The 27,047-nt window shown below is 39.5% G+C and overlaps 1 protein-coding gene and 1 non-coding gene across 2 annotated transcripts in view; both read right to left on the bottom strand.

The window, feature by feature from the left end:
• Positions 1 to 201: 201 nt before the first annotated feature.
• The window catches only part of sNPF-R (short neuropeptide F receptor), a 33,930-nt gene continuing 7,084 nt past the window's right edge, over positions 202 to 27,047 (bottom strand). Inside the window, exons 2-3 of the mRNA XM_036815808.3 lie at positions 18,164 to 20,167; positions 202 to 2,422 (exon numbers count right to left, since the gene is read on the bottom strand). Coding sequence (XP_036671703.3) covers positions 18,170 to 19,954 — 1,785 coding nt within the window. The 5' untranslated portion in view covers positions 19,955 to 20,167 and the 3' untranslated portion in view covers positions 202 to 2,422; positions 18,164 to 18,169. The remainder of the gene's footprint in view (positions 2,423 to 18,163; positions 20,168 to 27,047) is intronic.
• TRNAG-UCC (transfer RNA glycine (anticodon UCC)) lies at positions 11,455 to 11,526 on the bottom strand. The gene has a single exon. It is a non-coding gene; the product is annotated as a tRNA-Gly (tRNA).

Raw genomic sequence — 27,047 nt, 5'->3', positions numbered from 1 at the left:
ATTACCTAGTGACAAATCGCCCGTCTGCACATTTGTCCTATTTGTCATTTGTTGGTTTATTTGATCAAGGCATGCCAGCAGGGCAGGCAACTTTGTCACACGCTGAGAAGATGGAGCAATCCTCCTTCTTATAAAATTAGTATATTATGGAAATACTTTGGTATACCATTCACCCCCTCATTCATTGAAACAGCCTCTCTCTTGTTTCAACATCCATTATTTATTCGTGTGTCGGTAATCCGTATTTTAAATCATCTTTTTCTGCTACTTGCGTATAGTTTTTACTTTAGTTTTAATACTCAGCTGTGTCTCATTGGTGATATTAGTTTTAATCCTCAATTTCTTTTTTTAACATGCAATATGACGTAGCTTTAATATTTTTATTTCCACATTGATCTGTTAATTTAAATTTGTAATTTCCAATTGTGCACTTTTTTTTTAACGCGTACATGCTACAAACACAACCCTTAACTAGTGGGTGTTGAGTCAACAACATTTTTCTTAAGATACTATTACTTATTTCTAAAAATTTCATGGATATACCACCTAAGCTTAAACCATATTCATTCATATTTTAAAACCTAGCTTAAATTGAATTTCACTTTGGCTATTATGATTTTTGTATGATGCTAAGAATATTTTTATAATTTATTTAGCCTACGCATATAATTATTTTTTATCTATAAAAATGCCTTTCCAAGTTTCCATAGCTTAAATAATTCGTTCGTAATACATTGATACAACAGCCAACATTTAATTGTAGCTTAGAATTCATAAAATTGTTCTATACTAATTTATTTAAGTTTTATTGGGTTTTCTTAAGACTTTGATGAGACCCTTTCGTATTTTAATGCCATCTTGAATTACCTTTATTTTATCGATCAATCAATGAGTATTCCCTTAAATCTCAGCAATTTCTAACTTACTATAGTAAAACACTGACTAAGAATAACTATAATTACGTATACGCAGTGGAAACATGTGATCTCAAAGCAGGAAAAACCAAAAGTACACCAAAGCATGTGACATGTTTTCGAAAGCCTAATTCAAGTCAGACTCAAACTTTCAAAAGCGGGGCTCATGGTCAACACAATTTTGCGTACTTTTGGTTTTTGGGTCTGCATATTTTTGCCATCCCATTTCCGTACTCCATTTATTTTAAGCATTTGATGCGCTTACATGTTAATGCCAATTTATATTTTTTATATTTATGCCTAGGCTCAAAAACACTTTACAAGCTTGTCGAGCACATATAAAAATGGCTTCGTCGGTTGTCTTACACCTGACACATTTATTTGCTATGAAATATTTTGTGATAAAATAGTTTTATGCCCTCGTCTGCCAGCAGTTAAAGTTAGTTATTTTATTATGCACACACGTGGGCCTTAAATTTAGCTATAACCGCACTGATATTGCTGGAACTAAAATGATTTGTAATGTATTAAAAATATACAGGTGAATATGACAGCTATTAAATTGATAAAACCTATTTTTCTGTTCCATTTTCGGAATTAAGAAGGGGGTTAAAATATGCTATCATGACGTTTCGAGTTACTATTTTTTTGAATGCCTGCTGGCGAATTTTTGGCCATGCCAGCTGTCAGTCAGCTTCAATACTCGTAAATTCATCGATCTGGTTCTGTTGGCCCGTGCAAATCTCATCAATGTCAGCTTTCTCATGCCAGGTTTTATTTATTTTTTTTGGCCCTATGGTGCTCCATCAGCCGTGGAAATGTTTGCTTTTTTCAAGTCGAGCAAATTATTTTTCTTCTGTTCTGCAGGGCCAACAACGAGTTAGAGGTGGGAGGCCTTGAGTTGACATATTTCCACACAATTGGGCCGAAAAACCAGCGCTCGAAATTTAATTCCGTGTGACTGGCGAAAGCCAGGCCCAAACGACAAATGTCTGACAGTTGTTAGGTACAAATTGAAAGCGACAAAGGCAAACTGTTCTTCGGAGAGCGGCTGGAATCACCCTTCGAGGCATTGTAAATATGCGAAATGGCCCGGCAATTGTCGCGGCCTGAATGGCAACGGAAAATTCGGCAAAAAATAGCAGTATAAAGTATAAAGAGGCGGTTCTGCCCCAGGCCCCCCCCCCCACACACACACACACGTCAGAACCCCCATTACCCCACCCAGTCACACCCATAGAACATTTATATATATACATCTGATATCATTGACTTGTGTAGCTGTTTCAGCCAATTGCTAGACAACCTCCCCTTCTCCATCACTTGCCACATCGTTGTCACTTGGTTTGCCATTTATCAGCATTTTTCTGCTCATCCATGTTGAGTGTGGTTTACAAAAGGACTTCCGAGATCCAGCTGACATTTCCCTGCATTATTTTGGCTTGAATTACTGGCACAATTCAATAAAACTCCGTCCTCAAAGATGCCTAGAAATGCGTTTCGAATATCTGTAAAAGCACAAAGAAGAAAAGAGTTTAAAATTGGTTTCAGAAATGACAGATTGATAGACTCACACACACATAATAATAATAATAATTTGACATTTTAAGGGTCGTTGGGCTTTTAGAAATTGTCAGCTTGATGCTTTATTGATATCCTACCCACTCGTTGGGAAAAATAGCACAGCCTACTTAGTGAATATATGTCGCCCACGTTTGTCAAGCCCGTAGAATGTCGTAAGACCTCTTCGCATGCAAGCAGCTTATGCCAATTTGTTTGCCATCTTGCGTCTACAAATCGCAAATCGCCTTTGAATGGGCTTAATAGAGAAATTCAAGTCTCAAAGTGAGTATTTCGATCTAATGACAACACAGTGGGTACCGAATATGGGGGAAAACCTATGGTAACTGTACATTTTATGGCGTTTATATATGTATCTAAGGTGATACAAAAATAATCATAAATCGTATGTACTTTATAATAAAATATTAATAAATATCATAATGAAACCCAGATATTAGTTATGGTAAAATCTTAGTATTAAATGTACTTTAAAACAGAATAATAATAAATATCTTAACTAAAAATGAACCCAGTTATTAGGAATTGTGAAATACGAGTTTTAGTGAATTTATTACGTGAACCACAAATTTGAATATACCAATTTCTCCTGTACTAAAATAATTCCCAGATGTGCGTAATCATGGTCAACACCAGGCTCCAGTAGTCTGCCTAATTAAAGAGGCATCGGATTGCAGAAAATATTTGAGCCTGGACCCAGCTTCCATTATTGTTCGCCTGTCTTTGTCGACATCTACATCCACAAAAACATCCACATCCTTATTGTCGTCGTCATTGCCATCGGCATGTCCTTGTTTTATGCCCACCCCGGGAAGTCCTAATTAGTATTAACCACTTGTTGCATGATACAGTTAATGCCCCTTACTTTTTCTCGTTTCCCTCTTCGCAGTAATATGCATTCACATTACGTATACGCAGCGATGACGTGTTGTGGCTTGCATGTCGGGCCACTTTAATCGCCCTTTATTGTTTAATCAACTCAATTATAACTTGTGTGGGGAGTACAGTGCATGTAATGGTTACTCAACATTCATGGAACCAAATAAATTTCAAAAACATTCGAATCGGAATTAAATCCAATTAAAAGGGAAATTCAAAACTGAATGTACACTCTTGTTTGTTTTTCCCAGAAATCCCATCACATTTAGCCAACAAAAAAGTTGGGTTTTATGCGCTTAATTTGTTTTTGCTTACCATGAATTTTTAATAATTCAACTTTTTGAATTTCGCTACCATAACCAATGGTACTCTCCCCTTGACAGTTGTAAAATGTAATTAAAATTACAATGCAAATTCTGGGAAATATTCTACTGAAGTAATATATAAACTGTGGTTATCTACCCACATAGCGAGTGTATCGATTTAATATTGTGATGAGGCTATCAATTTGCAGAAACCATATGAGTGTTTTGTGTGAGGGAAGAAATATTTTCGGGAAATATTATTTAATTAAAAACTCGAATTTGTAGTGGGCGTGGATTTGGTATTTATTTTGTGACAACTTATTAATTGTATTTCTATACCCTTGTAAAGGATGTTAGGAATTTAGACAATGAAGGAGGCCAATAACTATGTGGTTGTTTAATGTACCGAAGAATAAGCTACTTTAAAAAAATTACTACCAAGGGTATCTTGGAATCGTATTGGAAATAATATTTTGACTTTCCTATATTTTTTGACAGCTTTATTAGTTCGTAGGTTGTAAAGGGATTCCCACAACACTACTTGAAAATAAATGCCATCAATCATTGTTATGCGTTTGTGGCTTTCAACGAGTCTCATTTATTTTTATGACTTTAATCAATAGATTTGCGGATTATTCGTTCTTCCATTTTTTATATAAAGCGTACAGCTGCTTCTGTAATTGTTTAGTCTGAATCGATTGCGAAAAACCCATCTGTTTTTCGGTCCTTTAACGAGAGGTTGCTGCTGACAAATGAAATCGACTTGAATGCTAAATGCCGTTCGCTTGGGTGTTGATAATTGAAATAAAATTTCCCGCCTAACAAGGAGAAAGAATAACAAAAACAGCGAAAAAGGGGCGGAACGAACAAGGACTGTAATATAGGGAATACCGAGTGGAGGTGGACAAGTGGGTCCAAACAAAGGTAAACTTTGCCCGCAGCCTTAGCCATGGTCTTTGGCCTGCTGGCCGCCTTTGTTTGTCGTCGACTGAAACTGAAAGTCCGACCACCTTGAATGCCGCTTTATTAAGTATTCATTATTGTCGACTGTGATTGTGTGTGTCTTGTGGGCGTTCTGCGGGCATCATTGTGTGCGTTTGTGCACTGTGAAAAAATAAAAATCCTGTTAAAAATTAAATTTTTTTTTAATATTTGTAAAAATAATTTATGACAAAGTTCATTAAGCTGAAAAAAAATATTCTACCTGAATTTTAGAAAATATGATTTTAGTTAAAAATATTTTCTTAGGAACTAGAAATGATTTTTTCAAATAAAGTAAGCTTTTTTTTCATTCAGGAATGCATTCTAAAAATAAAAAAATCGTCGATCTTAGCTCAGAATTTTCAAAATGCAGGGACAATATTTATTTTTACTTTTAAGGGCTTAATAAATCTTTCTTCTAAATAAATTATATCATCTAAATATCACCAAAAAAGAAAGCATAATTAGTGAAGGTAATAAAAGATTTAATTTTAAATTGAACTTTTTCTGTGAGTGTTGGGGGTGCGTTAAGGAATTACTTGGTTGTGGTCTGCCAATCGTAGTTCTCGACAGGAGGCAGGCGGAAATTGTAGAATCTCGGGTGGGTCCAGGTTCACCTCCGTCGGTCTGGACCCTAATTGCCAGCGGCACATTAATGTTTGTGTAATTAATTTTAATGATTGTACTTTGGCGCTCGGTGCCCTCCTAGATGTTACCAAAATGTGTCCCCAAAAACAAAAGTTTTCTTTTATTGCCCTGCTATTGTTCTTATTGGTTCTGAGATGGTTTTGCCGTGGTATATTCCTTCTTTTTTGCTTAGCCTAGTTGCAAAAAGTTGTTTCGGCAAAACAAATAAGGAAAGGCAATAAAATATTGGGCAAAACAAAGCAATAAAAAAATCAATAAAGAGAAGGAAATGCAAGTGGGGAAATTAAATATATTTATAATATCAGCACTATTTAGTGAAAGCTTAAAATGTTTTCTGTGTAGAAGCGAAAGAATAACTAAAAGAAAATTGAACTGACAGTGCTTTCTATTATTCATTCACTAAAGTGTCGGTCATTTATTATGAAAACACTTTAATTCAATGTTATTATGAGAGACAAAAAACACATTTTAATCCATAATTGATGTATTGTATACTTGTCTGGTTCGATTTGGTCTGCAAATCGGAGTGAGAAATATATTTGCCCTTCTCGACCTGAGTACTTGTACTGTTGATTGCTCATATCTTGTCCTTTACAAGTACTCGTGACTCAAGTGGATTTTAAGTTGGCCGCAATTAGATGGCGACATAAACAAACTCTGTGGCCCCAGTACATATGTCAAGTTTGTGGAGAGGATGCCACAGGCTCCACAGGCAGACAACTACGCAGATTCCAAGGACCTCGCCTCGACAACCCAACAACGGCGAGGAGGATGTTCTTTTTAATGAATTGCGATGCGGACTAAATTTAGCCCACAGACATAGAGACAGACAGGCTGATTAGGGTGTCGGGGCATTTAATGAATTTTGCACAGGGCGTAATTAGGCAAAACAGGAAGTGAACGAGATGGAAAGGAGGAAGGACTCGAAATGGTATCGGATGACAGTTCAATGACAGTCGCCGACACGTGTAGGTCTTTATGTAAATGAAGGTGTCGCACTGACATCACCGTGTAATGGAATGTTATCAACTCGGTGCCGTGGCCTCTCGGCACTTCATTACTTTTATTTGATGTTTAAATTATGCCAGGAGTTAAAATAATACAAAAAAAATGACTCAACGTATGCACGGCTTGGGAACATTTAACGCAATGAAATTTAATGAGCCCAAAATGGCGCGTTAAATGACAGCACCAGAGCCAGGAAGTGGATGCTGTCAAAGGCGCCCCAAAGTAAACTGATGTATTTTTAATTGCTGCATACATTAAAATAGATTTAAAAAGAGCAGCCCTCCCTTGGAATGTGGGTGAAAAATCTCTACACCGAAAAAAGGATTCCCAAGTCAGTGTGTGTGGACAGCTGGCATGCAAATATTTACTGCTGCCAGGAAGGGAGCTTCGCTTTTAGGCCGGGTCGACAGGGTTCAATACTGGTTAAGTCCATGCAAATCTGCCTGGAAACTCTGCTCACTCAAATCGGAGCCATGGACAGTGACCTTATGCCAAGTCCACAAGTCGCAGGGTTAAGTGAGGTCTGAGCACTTGAGCCATCGGCTTATTAAAATATTCCACCTAGGGCATTGCACTTTGAATGTAATTCTATTTCGGGGTAATCCCGCTTATAAATTATTTCTGAATATAAAGTACCGACGACGTGATAAATGGAGAGGGATAACATTTTGGAAGAGAAATTTGCCTATGAATTATTAGGTTAAGATATAAATAAATTATCTGCGTACTATAACTTCATAGAAAAAATGGAGGAACCCATATATCAAATAAATAAAAATGAATTATAAAAAAATCCTAAATACTAAAAGGTATTACTTGAGTAAGACTTTTTAGTATATTGCCCCATAAAATTCGTTTTTTCAACATTAGTTCTATTTTGGAATCCGCACCGTTGTTCCCTAGACCGGCAATAAATTCAGTTTTTATCTCGAGAGCACCCTTTTACTTTCCTGCTAACAAAGTTGTCAAACAGTCGTTTGTGACCCTGATTTCGCAACTTGTTTTCAGTATTTTTCACGCCACTCTGCTGACAATAATGGACAAAAGGCGCGACTTAGGGCCAAGAGAAATGACGGACCATTTCGAAGGGCTCTGGAGAGTGTGATACGGTTTCTTGGCGCTGGGGATTGTATCCCCACTGCTTTTGGCGCTGATGTATCTGTAGTCATAAATATCCTGCGAGCTGGGACTCACTTAGAGGCTCAAACGATGTGGCATTATTCAAAATATTAACTTGAACTTAGACAGTATTATGAGAGCAATAAGCGAAGACAGCAATTTAAAGGGGGGCAAGGGGAGATACTTTTTCCACATTTGTTTCGTCTACTTGGTACATTTTAGACAAAATTAAATTTTTCAAATATTTTTCCCCTTACACAATACCCACTGCGGTCTCCCGAGGGAATTTTGAAGGACTTTGGCTGGCTGTGCGGTTTGTCAGAGAGTTTATAAAAGTAATTTGCCTGCGGTGGACTTTTTTCGAGAGGAGTGGCACATGCGCTGGGATAAAAGCAGAAAATTTAATTTTAATTCATTTTTGCCGTTTAAATAATATATAAGTTGAGCAGGTCGGAAATTGTCAAACGGCAATCGCTTTCTGGTTTAGAGGTCCAATATAAATACGTATATTTTATTGATATTCCGGGCACGTAGGACGGTAATTGTCATGGCTGTCCGACACGCGAATCAAAACAAAATGGAATGCCAGTCAGGAGCCGAAAAAAATGGGAGAAAGTCAAGTTCAGTAAACCCCCGAAACAATAAAGTAAATAGAAAATTCCCGATAAGAAATGTGTAACTTGTTAAAGCAATTGTTTTATGTAAATTTTAGAAATTATCACATTGTTTGTCTAAGCCTTAGGATAACATTTATTTAAAGAAGGCCCACTTATTTGGGTTACTATTTTTAATATATATAAACCCTTTGCTTTAAAATGTGAAAAATGTTTTGAAGTCCCGTGCAGCCTATTATCGATTAATTTTAAAGACCATACTTTTTTAAAGCACACCCAAAGTTGTCTACCCGGTTTCAGGAACCGTTTCTAATTAAACCCCAAGAAGGGTAATCCATCAAGGTTGCCACATCCATCTCGCTTTAGGGTACTGAATAACATCTGATTTAAAACTTGCATACCGATTGATTTGGATCGAAACGCTCTTTGTCAGCCCAATTTCACAACCCACTCAGCTTGATTGTCATTGACGGAGAAACCCGATGAAAATGAATGATGATTTTTCCTGTCACTTGTAGGGGAAGATGCCTGTGGCTTAATGACATGCAGGTCGTCCCCATGTCGTCTCAGATAAAAAAGGAACAAGAAAAACCCTGCTTTTGTGCCACAAGTTGGATTTTGTCTGGCTGCGATTCCAATCAGAATCGCAGCTCAAGGTGTAGCTTTCTTGATTAAAATAATGTTAATGGGCAGGGATTTCCTCCTCTTCGTTTACCTCGGCTATTCATTATTTTTTTCCGCAAGTTTGTTGCTTTAATGTGATTGATTTCGGCCAAGACTTTAATTAGAATTTCCTCATGAAAAACGTCTTTAATGACCCGAATCACAGCTGCGAAACACACAATTTTCGGTTGCCGGTGAAGTAGAAAAAATCGATGAAAAAGCAGAGAATTTTCCAAGCCAAGCTTTTCTGATGACATGTCTCTTTTTTGTGGAATTTTCATGCCTTGTGGCAGGTTTTTGTTTATACCTGTGCACCATGAATTATGGAGCAGAAATTTGTCAGGATTTTTCTGTCTTGTGGACAGGTTTTGGACCATAACAAGCTGGAAAGCTGAGGCTTAGAGATTGGTCAAAAATATGCCAAAATGCAGGAATTGTGATAAGCTAGATTATATTTCTCTGAGAGTTATTTATTTTGTGACATATTTTCTGCTGTTCAGCCATATTTGCTTTCCTATGACCCACTTAATCATTAGGGATTCATTGCTGCTAAAATGTATATCTTTATAAAGATTTTGCGTTTAGTTGGATGGTCCTATTAAACTACAAATTGCTTAACACTTTAATTATAATTATAGTTTTTTAATAAGTAAACTTCTTAAACTTCCACTTTGTTATACTTTTTACAGGACATCAAAAAGTCGCTTGTTTCAACCCACTCAAAGAGAATAAAAGCCCAACCGTGTTCACATTTATGATAATATTTCAGGCGTCTTTTGTGCCTCCCATGCCAGGATTTCCTTTTCTTTTTAGTTTTTTTTTGTATTGCTGCTTTTTCTCTCACATGAAAGTTTTTCGTGGCTTTTACTACTTTTTCCAAGGAAAAAACACACTTTTTTGCCAGGCGAAAGCATTAAAGCACAAACTCTTTAACGCAAAAGGATCTCAGAGGCCCACCGACATTGTTTATTTTTTTAGCATTCAGATTTTGTTTGCTTTCGCTCGCTCATAAATTAAGAAATGGCTGAAAAATTCCCCTCGCTGATGACAGGCTCTCAAGCCAAGCAAACTTTTTCTTGACGCCCTTTAAGTCCCTGGCAACGCCACCTGCTGACAGGAGGAGTCCTCCTAGACACTCCCAGTTAGTCCAGGTAGCCTCTACCAGGAATATACATAGGATCTCCCCGGGATCTCCCCCACTCCGACTCCTACTTCGACTCCTACTCCGACCCAATTACCACGCCTGGCTGCCTCTGCTCAGTTTGTTTGGCTGTCCTGTTTTCCTTGTTTTTTTCCTTGGGGTTCCATGTTTTTACACGGTTGTCATTCGAGACTCTGAGCTGCATAATTATGTATTTCAGCCTTTTGAAAAGCATAAGCCTCCTCATCTCGCACCCCCTGAGATGGGAATGAAAGAGTGAATTCCAATCCGGGGAGCATGCGAGAAATTCTGTGCAGAATGTGTAATTAGATTTCAGTTATTTTCTAAGGGATTTTTGGGCCATGTCATGTTCGTTGGCGTCTTGACAGTCCTAACCAGAAAAACCATAGGGTCAGCTGGGAACTGGTGGCTGGAAACTGAAAGCCTGGGTCCATCAAAACAAATTTCCTGCTCTATTATCCTGAAAATTACTCGTGCCGAAACTGTTTGTTGGCTTGTGTTTTGGCATTTTTGCTTGGCCAATTATTATAAAAGGCATTTCTCGTTTCATTAAACTCGTAATTGCTGGCTTGGCAGCCTAGGCAACGCCACTTGCCTAGCTTAGAAATTGCCTTTTTGGGAACTTTAATAAATGCCAAGCCGCAAGCATTTTTAATATTAGCTCTGGTTCCCTCTGGAAGGGAGCCCCTCTCGACTTGTGTCTCGCCAATCATTAAACACAAAATTTAATTAACTGTTAATAAAGCAGCTAATAAAGACAGCACCAGAGTTCCAGAGGCCACACCCACAGCCGATTTCCCAGTTGGTTGAGGATGAGCCACTGTCAAGTTAATATTGCCTTTGGCTCATATTAAGTGGCGCTAAGCTCTGCTGTCAACACGGGCGGAGAAAAGGGGGGGAGGGGGCAGTGCCAGGACTTTCCCCTATCCTAAAGGGATCAGGGATCAAAAGGAAAACTTCAAGCATAAATTAGGTACATATATATACGGCTGGCTGGCAGCACACATATCTGCCTCTGCTAAGGCAGTCCAACCTGACCAGTGGCTGCCACGTTCCGCACATACAAGTCATGGCAAACGCCTTTTATGGCATTTAATGGGGCATAAACTTGGCTCGCTTTTATAGACAATTTTCATCAATAACAAAGACAGAATGCAGGAAGACATTAAGCCATCGCACATTCTGCCGCACTTGCCTTCGATTAGGCTGGACACTGCGAGAAATATATATTTTTTTGGATTAACTTACTTTTTAATATGTTTTTTTTACCAATATTTGCTAAAAAAAAAAAAATAAAAGCAAAAATATAACTTAAAACTAATTTTTGATTTTATTTACGAATAGAAACCTTTAGCACTTCAATGCATTTTTTTAAATCACCAAAACGAGAATACACACAGAGAAAAAAATTTTTAAAACCAACAAAATCAATTTGGTATTACTTCCTAACTGTGTTGATGCTACTAAAACTTAAAAAGGGTTAGGTGCCTAAAATAATTTTTAAAACCTAAATAATATTTATGAAATAAAGACTTATATTAAAATTATAATAAAAAAAAATTGTGATAAAAAAAATTTAATGCGTCGGCCGGGAATCGAACCCGGATCAACTGCTTGGAAGGCAACTATGCTAACCACTACACCACCGACGCTAGATAATCCGTTCGAACTAGTCACAGCCCAAAAATTGTGGGTACTGATTACGAATTAGACAAACTGTAAACATAGTTTTAATTGCATTATCAAATTAGCATTTAATTTTCCCAGAAAAAACAACTAATTTGTGGTTTTTACTGGACGGCTAACCTGGCCAATATGTTGAAATTAGTTCTGTTTTGTGTGACCAAATTTCAAAGAAATATAATTAAAACGAATATAATATAACTAAATCGAATTATATAAAGTAAACTAAATCAATTTTGCTGCATACAAATTTTAATAAAGTTCCATAAGGAATAAATCAATTTCATTTTTGCATTTTCAAGAAGTTTTGCTGGCAATAAATCGGTACACTTTCGTTTTAAAATTTTCCCCCGTTAAACAAGTCTTCTAATAAAATGGTTTTCCTTCCCACTTGCTCGCCAATCATTTTCCCCGGCTGCTCGCTGCGTCTAAATTGAAATATGAATATTGGGAAATCCTTTAATTTGATCAACCGCTCCAGCCAGTGTAAATCGAATGGCTGTCAAGTCAGTTAGAAATTCCGGCGGCTGCCTCGGAAAACCGGGAAGCTCTACGTGCCGGACATGGCAATATATAGTATATGCGAGTGTTGTACACACAACCCATTGGCCAGAGTCACCCCGACATGGTCGTAATTGTCGTAGGGCACTTTGGATGAGTGAGTTAAACGCCTGGACTGTTTAGCTAAGCCTAGTTCAACATGTCTGGGTGCCCCATAATCGCTTACCACATAAAAAGCGGCAATGGACTGATGGTAACACGCCCGCACATATATAGCCAAACTCATTTTACCAAGCAGCCCGACAACAAGTCAATAAAATTTATGACCATCAATTTCAATGTGTCGAAAGTTTTTCTTTTTTTCTCATTTTTCCCTGCGGACAGGCAACTCCTTGGGGGTCCGACGGAAGGTCCCTTGTTTTCTATAATTTATGCCGACGGGCGAACAGGAAAAGTAAACTTTTTGCTCATAAATTTCCCACAGGCTGTTCTTAGCACCTAATCTGGCGCACTTTAAAATCGCTCGAGAGGGCCAGGAAAAGATGTCCTGGCCAGGACTTGGAGCCGGACTCAAAGTGGGGCCGGAATCGGAATGGCATCCCCCTGCTTTCTAGTTTCCGTCTTAATTGTTTGCTCAACACCTTGGCTAGTTTCCTGGGCGGGGCGCCATTGTTGGTTTCAGCCTTGCTTACCCAACATAATAAAGCTTGTTAGCGTAATTGCTTAATTGGCCAAGTCCAGGACCCTTCTTCCTGTCCGCCGCCCCCTAATGGCCGTGTTTGTTGTTTGTTTTGCCCGATGACCATGTGGGAATCGGTACTCTAACAGCCAAACACAGGCCACACATATATATGGCTGGCTTTCCGCCCAAACACTTTGAATTGAGTGCGAAAGTAAAGGCGTAATTGCATTGGTTGGATTGCTTTCATCAGGGGACTGGTGAAATGGTGGAATACAGTGGGAAAAATATTATCCCTAAATTTTACTAAATATTTACAGTCACATTTAAAGAGAGACTTGCATTCATGCTTAAGATACAAAACAATTTTTACTTAAAAGCAAGAAAATCTTTCTTAAAACATATAATATGTATATTCTTAACTAAATAAAATAACAAACTTTTTAAATATATTTTACTTAAATTTTAAGATATCTTAAATTTCTCTTGGGGCTTAAATGATTTTCAATCTTGAATACCACGTGCAGAAATTCGAATCAACTCCCCCCGCTGCAGTTGCCTCCTTTTTCCCCAACCCAAGCCAATCAGATAAATGGAAAATCTGTGGGAAATCTGTGAGGCAGCTGCCACACTATCGATTACCACATGAAGTGGCGGCACACAAGAACGTATTCAGGCATCAATTAGAGACTTCCTGTTGTGCCATTTGGCCAAGGGGAACTTCATTAAACGCGTTTATTTCCAGCCAGGCAGACATTCACATTCGTACATCAAATATCTGTCTGTCATTCAAGTTGGCTTATTCGGCATCTGCCGACAGCATTAAGACGATTTGATATACCTAGCCTTAAGTGCGAAAGCTCTCAGGGAAATGTACTTTTTATGCCAGCCAGAGGCGTGGTCAAAAGGGGAAGTCCTAACCAAAATTAAGAAAAATATTTTATATTAGAAAATAATAATAAATAACTAATATTTTACAACTAACATGGAGTTTTATTTGATATTATTCATTTTTAAACAAGATTTTGTTTAGAACTAAGAAGATGAGATAAAAATTAATAAATTCTATAAGAAAGAATAACAAATTACTAAAATAAGATGATACATTTTACAATAAGCATGGAACATTGTTTTATATTATATATTCTTCTTAGAATTCAGGAGATGAGACAATACGAGACCCTGCCAAATCCCTAGATTTAACCCCTCCTTAACTTCTTGATACATCGGGGGCGCCAAATCCCCTTGCAATTGCCAAAGGGAACACATGTTTCATAACACTTAAAATCCCCGATTCACGGTTTCGAGGACTGCGACGATCGCGTGAACAAGTAAATGCCAGGCAATAATTTTTTTATTGCCAGCCAATGCCAAAAACATTTCGCATCGAGTGTAAGTACATATTGAAATAATGTTATTCCCCTTTATTCGGGGGTGTGGGTGTGGGTGTCTGTCTGATAAGCAGCCAAAGTCCTTGTTATTGTAGCCGTTAAATCCGCCCACACACACACATACACTCCACCGCCCCCGTGAATGGATGGGGGCGTGGCATGTTTGCCGAACTCTCGATATTTATGCCCTTGGTATCGCTTTAATCAGACTCTTTGATTTTACAACACCATTATGCACTTTTAGTGTGATTGATTGGAGGGCCTGCAAAATGGCAAATGCATTGCCATTTGGCCTAAATGCGGATTGCGAATTCAAATTCGATTGGGGAATAAAACAAAGTACATAAAAGGTTAACGAGTAGCAATAAAACCCAAAAGCAGAAATAGAGAAATTTAATTATATTTATTGTGGCATTCAGGGGAAAAATCTGATGGAAATGGCAAAAACCAAAACTAGGTATCAACTCAATAGATTGGAAAACAAAAGTTATACTTTCACTTTTGTTCGTTGGGCTTTCATATTGACAAATACTTTTAAATTTTTGACAATAATGCAATTTTTATTGGCTGAAAGGGGTGAACAATTGGTTCGCATTTAACCAATTGCAGTTCCTGTGGCTTTAACCAAAAATTGAAATTGCAACCGTGTGGTAGCGGCCGAAAACTTATTGCGGCGAGTGTTTCGAATTGCTGCCAATTTGATCTAAATAAAAGCAGAAAAGTTTGTGCCTAACACTTTTGGTCTGGAAACTTTACGGCAGTTATCAGTTGCAGTCCTGCTTACATTGTTCTCGATCGAAGTCACGAGAACTTTTTGCAACCATTTGCCATTAGCAGACATGCAGCTTTCTGCACTGAGAAAATGGAAAGCTAAATTATCAAATGAAATTTGAGAAGGGTAGGATTTCGATGCCTTTGATAATCATTGAATTTAACACATTTTACAAATGTGGATAGCTGCGGTTCAGAACAAAAGTATATAAAGCGTTTTTAAAGTGAAAACAAAAAAAATTTAGAACTAACTTGGAAACATCTACTATTTAATAAGTTTTAGAATGAATGAAGTATGAAAAAGTACGTATAGTTATTTTCTTAAAGTTAATTTTTTTGAGTTTTACACACTTTTAATACTATTTTTGAGGTTTAAGGGTATTATTTTAAGCATATCACATTACCCCATTAAATAAACTGCACCATTTTTGGCAAAGATTTTGTTTAATGATACACAATATCTATGCATTTTTAATTTTAATCAACGATGGGCTCGTATTTTGTTGTATATAAGCAGCTGTGATTTTTTCCAACAAGTTTTTTAGCCAGAATTGAAAACTTTTTCTTTTGTCATAATTTTTTTTCAGTGCCACAACAAGTAAAAAAGGGACAAGTTGTTAAATAAAAGTTTCTCACTTGCTTACAGAACGATTCCTGGCAGCCGGAGCAGAGACTATGAGTGTTCTAAATGCGGAGCAGTGAACCTCATGCATAATGCAGATGGTCGGACATGCAACCATCTCGGTGAAGAGATTACAGTCGGTCTCAGTTTGCCGAGATACGTATTTGAGATATGCGGGGCATTCCTCATTCATTCACTTATTCACTCATTCAGTCATTCGTTCATTCATGCCCCATCCTGCCACTCGAACCAGCTCCGCCGCAGAAGTAGAAGTCCTGGCCACAGGAGCTGCGTTTGTTTACTGTCCAGCCTCTCAGCCCGGCAGGGTAATTAGGCAGAGTCGTGTGGGATTGTGCTCTGCTAACGACCCGCCTGAATAATTCATTAGCCGTAGGACCTCCGTCCCCCTATGCAGCATCCACTATCCACTCACACACATCCTGGTCTCGCTGGGCATCTGTCTGTGCTTTCAAAAACCCACCGCAAACATAACCCAAATGCAAACAAGAACATCCGCTGGCTAGTTGATATTTCACTGAGTGTATACTTTGTCCCAGATTGAGGAAAGCCACTAAGATATTCCCGCACATGCTATATATTTACCCCATATTTTTCCACTTCATTAGTTCTAAAAGATAACCGGTTTTTAGGAATCTTTGCGAGTGTTTCTAACTGCTATTTGAGTAGCAAAATGTCTTTTGCAATGCTTTCCATTTCCTTGGTTTTTGCCGCCTTCAACTCTTCGCTTTTAATCGAATTAAATGTATTTATAAACTTTACGACCCATTCTATACACTTTGGCACAGACATCTGTATAACATAAGATCCGAAGATTATAAATGAGAATGGGCAACAAAGTCATGGAAATTTTGCTTGGCATTTATTGGCCAAATTTAGTTGGTAATTTGTGTACATATATTAAGTATATTTATGTTGTGCACCTGTCCAATTTTGGTCGGGGAATGGCCGAAACATTAAAGGGTCGCTTTATTGTCGGCACGTTTTTCATATTTCTGCAATCCATTACCAAGAGATGGCCATCCGTCACGGTCTCACAGCCTCCGGCGGACTTCAAAAGTTCTCCGGCTGGCCATTTAAAGGAGAAACTTATGCGTAACGATTTTCTTGTGCTTCTAAGCAGCTTATATCGAAGATGCTATGCTCTTGAAATTATTTGTGTAGGTTTATGCAACACGAATAAAACTCAAGCGCAATTTAAATAAATATCAAATCAGCAAGAGGAAGTTATTTAACAAGCTGCTACCAAAAGTGGCAAACATTTCAAGGATTTATGATACAAAATGCACTTTAATGGTTTATAATACCATTTAATTAGAACTGACTGAAGTGACACCATTGGAAATACACAATTTAAAATATAAATAGGACACACACACACATAAGTTCTTAGAATGAAAAACCCCCTGAAAATATGATTTCTTGCTACTTAATATGCAATTATCTTGTTCTTTTTCCCATAAATTTCAGTAGAGTATCAGAACTGTCAGAAATGTTGCACTGCTAACCAAGTAACGGGAGTTGTTACCCTCCAAAAAAAAAATCATATACTTTATATTACCTCCTCGAAGAGCGGAACTTTTTGGGGGCTGCTAGGAGGTCGGGATTTGTGCGCTGACAGGAAGCAACTTTTGGCTGACTCATGGCACTCTTGATTTACTGCTCACCATGGTACGGAAAATATGTACTATGCAGGTAAGTGTTTTTTCACCAGACTGCAGCTCGACAAATGAAATTTTGGCCCAAAACACTGGGAAAATGTGCTGCCAGATGATGGCCTTTATGACCGAGGGGGATTGGAAGTGGGGAATGCTCAAGTTCGCATTGCTTTTACTGCACATTTTATAAAATTCATGCAGGTTTGCTCCGATTTCGCTCCCACTAATGGGCTGCTCTTTGTCCGGACAAGAAAAGGGATGATTCCTTCATCAAAATTCTCTGTGATTCGGTAAGCAATTTTCGTTCCTGCACAATCGCAATCAAGCGATGAGCTTGCAATCCACTTGACTCTCTTTTCCCCACTAAAAGGATGTGGAATATGAAAGCATTCCTTTGTGATATTGATAAATGTAGCTTCTGTTTGCTGGCTGAATGTGAGGAAACATCCCAATGGATATTGCTAGACTTATATGTGGTCTAAGAAGTAACTTTTAAGCATGTGTAGCTATTGAAAATCTCGGGAGATTAGGAGAAACATGCCTTATATTTGTGAGTCCTTGGTCTGAAATTCTACTTATCAGTTGATTGGTAAGATAAGCTCATATTTCCTATGTCTTGAACCAAAGCAATTTAACAGCTCAAATAGTTTAAACAAATTTATAAATATTTTTTAATGCTCAGATAACTCAGATAGGTTATTATAATATCGAATCAAACAATAAATGCAATGATCTGAAGTAAATTGTATGAATTTAATATTTATTTAGCAAAATCTTGTTTACCACCATTTGTTAATTTTCGGTTTAAGATTTATGATTACTCAGGATTACACAAAAATCTTCTTGGGCAGATTTCGAATGGAATTGATTTTATAGATCTAAGTAAGAATTCCACCCGAATATCGCCCGAAGATTTTTCCCCGATTATTAGTAGACCATTACATTCAATAAGCCCTATTTACTCACCCTATCTCAGTTGAATCGTCTCCCGAGCTCTCCCCCGCCGCCTGCTCCGATTCCCTCGCCCAGCTCGACCCTCACATCCGAGTCCTGGCAGTGACTCGTGCTCGTCTCCAGGATGCTGATCCCAGTGGTGTTGTCCGTGCTCACAAAAGGAGTCTCGCTGAAGCGCACCTCCACGGTCTGCTCGTCGCCGGAGTCCAGGTAATCCCCGTCCGTCTCGTCCGTTCGCCGGCGGATCCGCCTCGTCAGCTCCACCTGCTGATGGTGCGACGGCGGTAGCTGGTGCATCTGATGGTCACCGCCATGGACCAGGGCCGCGTTGATGCCCCGCCCACTGAGGATGGGCGACACGGCACCGGTGCCATTGCCGTAGGTCGGCTCCCTGGGAATGATTAGCAGCTTCTCCTTGGGCAGACACGTCTCCTGGGTGATTCCATTCTCGTCCTGGTCGTCGACATCCAGGCTGCCCAGCCCGCCATCCCCCTTGCCATGATGCAGACGCGGGCCACAGGTGTTCCGGTCACTCCGGTTGTAGCCCCTAGTGATGTTGATGATGTTGTTGTTCGAGGGATTGAAGCAGGGCAGCACGTGCTTGAACTCCTTGCGGAAGTTCTCGTTCAGCCAGGCGTACAGGAAGGGATTGTAGCAGGTAGAGCTCATGGCAATCGAGTGGGCCACGAAGAAGAACAGGATGTAGAAGCGCCACTCGTTGGACTTGTCATCAAAGTCATCGAATATGTTGACCACGTTGATGGGCAGCCAGCTGAGTCCAAAGACGGCCACCATAGCGATGAGCATGCGATTGGTGCGCTTCTTGCGATCCCGATCCGCCTCCTCCCTCCTCGAGGACTTCGATCCCGGCTTGGCCCTGGCCCGCTGGTTCAGCTTCACCGAGATCCACACATAGCAAATGGAGATGATGAAGAAGGGCAGCACGAACTGCAGCGTTGTGGTGATGGCCCCAAACACCTTTCTGTACTGCTCCGACGGCCAGTTCTCCTCGCAGTAAACCCGCACATAGGGCAACTCCGGACCCGCCGATCCAGCCGTCATCACCTGCATGTAGGCCTGGGCCGCCGAGGTGGCATCCGGCGGATCGATGAAGCCCGATCCCGATCCCTGGGCCACATAGCTGCCGTTCAGCATCAGAGTGGCCTCCACCAGGGTCTCGTTCGCCGCCTGCGTCCCGTTGACCAGCTCATTGGTCATCTTCATGTACATGCCGTAGGGCACGGTGGCCAGCAGGGCTATCACCCAGATGCTCACTATGATCCCAATGCAGGTGGAGAGCTTCATGCGCGGATGGAAGGGGTAGATGATCACGAAGTACCGATCGATTGCGATCGAGGTGAGCGTCAGCGTGGATATGTAGATGCTGCAGCCCTGGGCGAAGGACACCAGGTGGCACAGGCTCCTCCCGAAGGCCCAGCGACCCATGAACGTGTAGAGTGGGGTGAATGGCACAGCCAGGACGCACAGCAGGATGTCCGAAAGGGCCAGGTTCGTGATGAATATATTCGTAACCGTCTGCATGGCTCGATTCCTCAGGACCACATAGCAAACCAGGACATTACCAAAGACTCCCAGGACGAAGACGGTGGCGTACAGGACGTAGAAGAAGATCTGCACGAACTGGTTGTGGATGATACCGCCACTCCTGTCATCGTCGTCGGCCAGCACAACGCTCGTGGTCACCGGCGAGGTCAGTGTCCAGTTGGTGGTGGTGCTGACCAATGGCAACGGCGTCGTGGTGATGGTGGCCATGGTGGTGCTCATCCAGCTCAAGTTGGCCATCTTTACGGCTCGGCGGCTAATGAGTTGAGTGGTGGTTGTGTGCTCGACTTGCTGCCGGTGGTTCCGGTTCGGATGCGCACCACTTAAGCAGCCATTTCCGTCGCCGCCGGAATTGAGCTCCTTACTCGATGGCCAGGCCAAAAACCCCTTGGCCGCTCAGAAAGCCTCCTGTGATATTCTGCTCATCGTAAATGGACTGAGCTGAGTTGAGTCCTGAAAGCAAACCGAAATGGAGAGGGTTTTAGTTGAAATGGATTAAGGGAAATTAAACAAAGACTTACAAAAAGATTTTACCCGTTTCCCCCAAAAGAAATGCCAAACTGTAATGGTCTTAAATTGGTTACTTTATATACAAAGCCTTTTTCAAAAAGTATTACAGTTGCATCATTAAGCATTTTAAATTGATGCTGAAGTTCATGGAAATCGATGATAATAAAAGCCTCATGGTCATGTAACATCATCGTAAGAATCCCCATAAAATTGACTACTAAAACTCAACTTATTTCCAACTTTCCTGCAGGGAATTCGTCTTAAACGGACTTAAAAACTAAGTTTTCTGCCGGTACCTTCTGTTCCCATCCCCCTATCGACATCGTGTTCCCACCCCAAAAACTTGCTTTTTACTTCTTGTGTTCTGCCTTTTGTTTGTTGTCTGCTTTTTGGCCAAAAGGGATTAAGATGTTGCCCTGGCTGGCTTTTATTTTTAGTTGCTGTCAGACACGCTTCCCCGGCTTCAAGCTTCAGAAACTGGGTTCCTAGCCCTCCCTTTCCGATTCCGAGAGGCATCGAGTTTATTAAAAACAATGACAATGTGACAGTTACTGTCTCTAACTGGGCTTCCAGACGAAAATCTCCAAAAACATTGATACCCAAAGCTCTTCGGACAGCTTTGAGCCAGAGCTGAGTTGTATACTAAAGCCGAGGAAATTTCCGATCTGTGCACAGAAAACTATTTCAATGGTTAAAACGGAAAAATGAAGCATCACAAGGGTTTTAAAATCACTTATGAAAGTGTCTAAAAGTATGCAATGCTAGTAAGAACGTCATCACTTCAGGACTAACAGAAATTTTGAGCATACTTTAAGGCACAAATGATTTTGAAACTAAAGCGCTTTCTGAGTAACCTTCGCTTAATTGTTTTGAGCCTATAATGCTTCTTAAAGCTTTCCGAATCGTAATGCTAAGTTAGGGCTGCACGTATGCCCCTGTGGAGACTTATTAAGCCCCTATTCTGGACAGACGGTGAAAATGACTCCTCGTTACGAAATGGCCATTACCAAAGAAGTCCATTGTCCATAAGGGCTTGCAATTAGGCACTGCAACCAATCGGAACAATTGTTAATTGCCTGATACTAGTGGACCAAAACAATGGGTAATCCCTCTATTGTGCCGACCCTGGGCATCATTTAATCTCATGCAATGGGAGGAAGTTCAGGGCATTTTATTGCTTCCCCTGAAGGTCGAAAGTTTTGGCAGCCAACCGAATAACCAACCAGAAACCAACGATGCAAATATGCCGATGGCTGGATGGCTTCTGATCACGTACAGCAACTAAATGCAAATTTAATTGGATTCTCCTGACAAGGGACCGGGAAAGTTTAGTCAAATATGCAGGTGCATGTTTGTAAAACTGTGGAACATTCGGTTCAAAGCCGGATAATGCAACGCCCCAAAATCACAGACTTCGGGGGAGTATTTCGGGGTAGCTTTACAAGGTAGCAAATTGAATTCCTGCGTTTAATGAACACATGCTGAACACCTCGGGTCACGGAGAACAAGGTTAATATAGTCAAGTCGAGAGGGCGAATACTTTGCAGATGGCATAACTTAATTAGAAGCTGAGACCATTGTGTCATTACATGAATGCAAAAGTTTGTGCAATATGCCTCAGAGATTCTTTTGAGTTCTGGGCAAATTAGCGCTTGTCGGTGCTAACTTCTTATAAGAAAGTTAGCCAAACAAACAGCAAATGTGCTATGAGCAAAATGTCACTTATACGCATCCTACCACTTTCTTAATATTAACTTAGTAACTAAAATAATCAAGATACTTTGAATGTGGAAATGGTCAAAAATATTTAAAGTAATATGAGTCTTATTTGTTATCACTATTTAGCAATATAGAAAACAATTTATCGAAGGGAAGAAAGATTGGGTAAATTGTTAGAAATTACTCAAAATATTACAGAAAGTATGCCAAAGGCCGGGGGCTTAGCAATCCGGTTAACAGGAAGAATGTCAAAGGAATTTAACGCCGCGGGGCCAAGAGCAAAAATATAATCATTTTGATAAATTAATAGAGCTTTCGGCCAGGGATGCCGGATATTGTGTAAAGGGAGAGCAACATCGTGCGAAACAAGAAAAATTGCCAGTTAACAATTTTTTGTTTCGCCCGTCTTTTTATGAACGCATTTATCCATCGCTTGGCAGGCCGGAGCCGTAAACTCCATCAAAATCCAAACCAGCACCCGGCATTGGCAAGCCCCGAGTGTCGCCGACATCATCATCGCCATCATTCAGGATTCTGGCTCCTGGTCGGTGGCTCCAGGTTCCTGCTCCTCTTTCTCGACTCCATTGTCCTTCTGCAAGGCTCACGCGCCGCACTCCCATTATCATTACTAACAAGCAGCACAAAGCAGCTTGAGTGTGTCATCCTGCCGGCTACCATCTCCTCCTATCCTCGTAAACCCCTGATCTGCGGCACTTCGTAATTTTAATTTTGATGCATTTGTCACCATTTTTTGCTCTCTTTTATGGCCAACACTAGGGAAAATGATACTTCTAAAGCTTTTAATCAGAAAATAAATTATATCTTTTTGTGGCATGTCATCTTCGCATTCTCAAGATAAGAAAACAATCTAAGAATTAACAAAATGTATTTGGCTTTAAATATTACTGACAAGTTAAATATATTTATTACCTTTTTAACTAAACAAGAACAGAAATTTAAATTTTGGAATATTAAGATGTGGATTTTATGGATCGAAAAGTTATTAAAATACTAAATATGTATACTAAAAAAAAATCCGAAGTACACGATATTATTATAAGACATGAATATTATAATATTTTTTTTTAGAATAGAACACCATGTTTATTTTCACTGATTGATATATTTTTATTTACTTTATTACATTTTTTTTAATAATAATTTTTTTATTACTCTGTAATTTTTCCCTGTGTATTGGCTCCCCGTCGCTCCAGCGTCTTCTGCGACAACGATTTATCTTTGAGCCCGTGACATAATGAAACAAGGCGATACGGCCAGGGCGAGAACAAACGCTTACTTTAATGGGATTTTATTTTGTCCCCCGCAATATCAAGAGCAACAACAGCCCATCCACGACAAACTGCTCGGCTCCTCCCTATAAGTGCTAGTATATGGCCTACTTATAGGCGCTTGGGGAATTTTATGGCAACAAGGTGAATGCAACGTCCAGAGGGCAGGAACCATTAATGAATTTCACATCGCTTCGGGCTTAAAGATGCAGTTAAAGCGTATCTCAATGGACTGTCAGGGAGTTTATGGGTGCGCAGGATAGTCAAACACAGTGCTAAAAAAAAAGAGGGAATAAAAAGGACAACCTCTTGGTCCTTTTACTCGCATTCGCCTAAAGCCTTTTTGATTTCCCATTTACCAGGCAGAATTAAATGAAAAACAAATTGAATGTGTTCTGGGTGACTAAAAAAAAGACAGGTTTTCTGAGAAAATTCTTGTGCGATTTACCAAACTATATGAATTTAATTGTATTTAGTTTTTCGATTTGTTAAATTAAATCTAATTGACTGCTAAACCCTTTTATTAATCTAGAATGGAATTTTTCACCAGAGTTAAATGATAACCTTTGATCGGATATACAATCTATCAAAAGTTTAGGCAAAAAGTAAATAAACCTGTAATAATAGCCAGATAACAATCGAAAAACATTTAAATGTCATTTGCATAATTGCAAGCAAACGCCTATCAGGATAGCAAATGTATAGCAATGGAGATGGAATGGGATTGCAATTGAAAACAGCGATGACATTGCATTTGGTTTAATTCACAAATTATTAAGTACTTTAAGTTATGAGTAAGGCCTTTAAGTACATCAAAATTTGGGTTATAGAATCGATCTAACCCAGCATTTGACTTCATTTGCAGGTAACTATAGCGTGCTCTGATAGAGAAAATATATTTACTTTCCACAGCCGCAGCCGCGAATAAAGTTGGTTAAGCTGTTTTGCGTGCCGGCAGTCGACATTAAGTACTCTTTTAGCATTTTCGGGCTGGAAAAAGTTCCGGAAAACCGTCGGAAAACCTAGAATGGAATGGAAACTATGCCATTAGCAGGGCACAAGATTTCCATCCACTAATGATGTGGTCGGAGTGGCCAGTGATCAATGCCGCAGAGCTTCTCAACCAGCTTTTTCCACTAATTAACATGGCTATTTTTATGATAATCAATTACAAAGTTCGCGCACAACTTGGACTTCAGTTTCGCTTCAAAAAAAAAAAGGCGGGAGGAGAAGAAAGTTTTATTCGCCGCCGGGGAAATTACTCAGCAGATTAGGAGATCCGACAGATGAACGGACACAATCCAGTCCGTTGGGGCCGCGATGGGAACATGTGTTCAATGTCTGTGTCAGTGTCATGGATCGATTGATGACGCGGAATTTAATTAAAATTTTCTACGAGATTTTCCCCATTTTTTTTGCGCTATTTTTCCGTTGCCATAGCTGGCACTTTAAATTTTTGCCTCACTCGTAAGCAGCCACTTTGCATATCGCTGAAATGTCGGGTTGAGAATTATTCATACGCATATGACTCTCTGGCAAAGAAATATATTCATTCGACTGAGTGCTGCGGCAGACTAATTTATTTGTTGATTTATATGCCCGGCAACTAATTAGAGAGTTATTTCCATTTAGGCTCACAATGCACTCGAATCGAGGGCATGTCGTCCAGTAACTGACTCACTCGCGACGAGTATTTGCCACATTTACGATGGACACATAAATATCGAACGAATGTATGCGCACAAACCGAATCGCATATATCAAAATCCACATATATCTGCATCGAAGTAATGGTCATAAATGGGCAAAAATAAAATAAAGCTTATTGAGCGAGGAAATTTAAATACTCTTTAGCGTGTGATTTATTATTTCGCTTTAACTTTTTGTTGCCCATAAATTGTTGTTATAAGATAGAATACATTTTTCCATTCAACTGATAATCTGATCTGATTTGAATATAGTAGTAACAAAGTACACATAGTTCAAAGTCTAACCTGTAAATTAAGCAGTAATACTCAGCTAAAGTCCTTGTGCCTTAATATATGCTCACAAAAAACCCTGACTAAATTATAATGCTTAATAAAAACGACAAAAATAGAAAATTGCTTGGGTTTGGGGTAGCGCCTCTTCAAAATATACTACCCCAATCCCCCTGATTTCGACCAGGCTAAGCCCATTAAGGTCTGTGTGGACAGAACCGGCGATAAGCGTCAGCGGCATTCGCATAAAGATAACACTGAAATCAAACTAAATGGCTAAAATTGGCAGGCAACAACAAAGCCAGCAACGGCAACAGGAAAGCCAGGCGGTAATATTTCATCAAAATGGAAAAAAAACGAATAGCTAAACAGAAATCGCATATAAAAATCGCAGTTAAACATTATTAGAAAGATTGGGGCAGAAGGGCCCTTATGGCCATTAATAAGATTGTTTTAGCATGAATTTACGGCCCTGATGGCCATGCCCTCCTGTCTTTTTGGCCAACTCCCCTCTGATCCCAAGGCAAACACAGCCAGTCGAGCCAAAATGTAAACAAGTCAGCCTACCGATGGCCCCGTTTCGATGGCTCTGCCTCCAGTTGGGCGTGTTTTTCCCCCCAATTTTTCCCCATAGAGAGCTGACAGTCTATTCGAAAATTGAAATGTTTGCTAACACGAGCCACTTAAAGTAGAGAGCCGAAAAAAAAAAACGTAGAAAACGTAGAAAAACCAAAACGAATTTCATACAAATTACACGGCCACTTTTGGCTAAAGTTCAACGAGGCGTGCAGCCAAAGAGCCATCAGATCCAGAGACCAAAGGTCCCTCACAACGGACGGAGCCTCGGCTGTGTGTGTGGTAAGTGGTTTCCTCAACGAGCTTTAAAGTCCCTCGAAAAAACACAATTTGAATATGGCCAGCAATTACAATTGCCACGATGTCCGCCACTCGCACACCCAAAAAGTGCCCGGGCCAATTATGATCCGGGGAAAATTGTGCTCGACAATGAAAACAACAATAAGAGGCAATTTCCTTTGATTGCCAGCCATCTAAGCATTTCGAGTGCAATATTGTCGGGATTATTGTTTATTAATATAAATATATATTGAAAATAGTGTTTTGTAACAGAAAATTGTTCAGATATAATGAAGTACAAATCAAATTTTGTCTATTTTGTAGGCTTTCCATTACCTGAGCTTTATTAATTAATTTGACTTTACTTGAAAATAAAATGTGTACAATTACTGTGAAAATTATATTGAAACATAGCAGCTTTAAATTGATGAAAGCCAATTAAAATTAATTTCAAATAAAATTGCCTACATTTTATGACACTAGCTTGACTAACTGACTGGATTTATTTCAAAAGTATATTTAATGAATTTATATGTTAAATCATGGTAAGCCAAAATAAATATGTCAAAAATCAAGCGCGTGTCATAAGGGTTAGAATGGTGATGTATACATACAAATAAGACCAAATAATTGTATCCTTGCAGTAGTATTACCCAATAATTCTAGCAACAAACGACGAAAAGTATACCTACTTATACAAATATTGAATTATAATTTTGTTGCTTCTCCTCCTGCAAGACGTCAGAAAAAGGTATTTAAGTTACCCTTTGAAAGCCTGTTTCACCATGTTTGCCTACACTTGTAGCAGCCAAAAGACATGGGTTCCAGCAAACTAACGAAGCAATTTTCCTGCCTGTCCTGCAACCTTAAGATAAGGATAACTGGGCCAGTTAAACTTGGCCAGGACAGAGCCAGGACATTTTCTGGTCATTCCCCAGCTGGTGGCTGAACCTAAATGTTTAATAATTTTCCACAAGCTTT

This window comes from Drosophila suzukii, chromosome 3 (genome assembly GCF_043229965.1).
Source record: "Drosophila suzukii chromosome 3, CBGP_Dsuzu_IsoJpt1.0, whole genome shotgun sequence".
NCBI lineage: Eukaryota > Metazoa > Arthropoda > Insecta > Diptera > Drosophilidae > Drosophila > Drosophila suzukii.
This window is presented reverse-complemented; position numbering and strand designations above follow the sequence as displayed.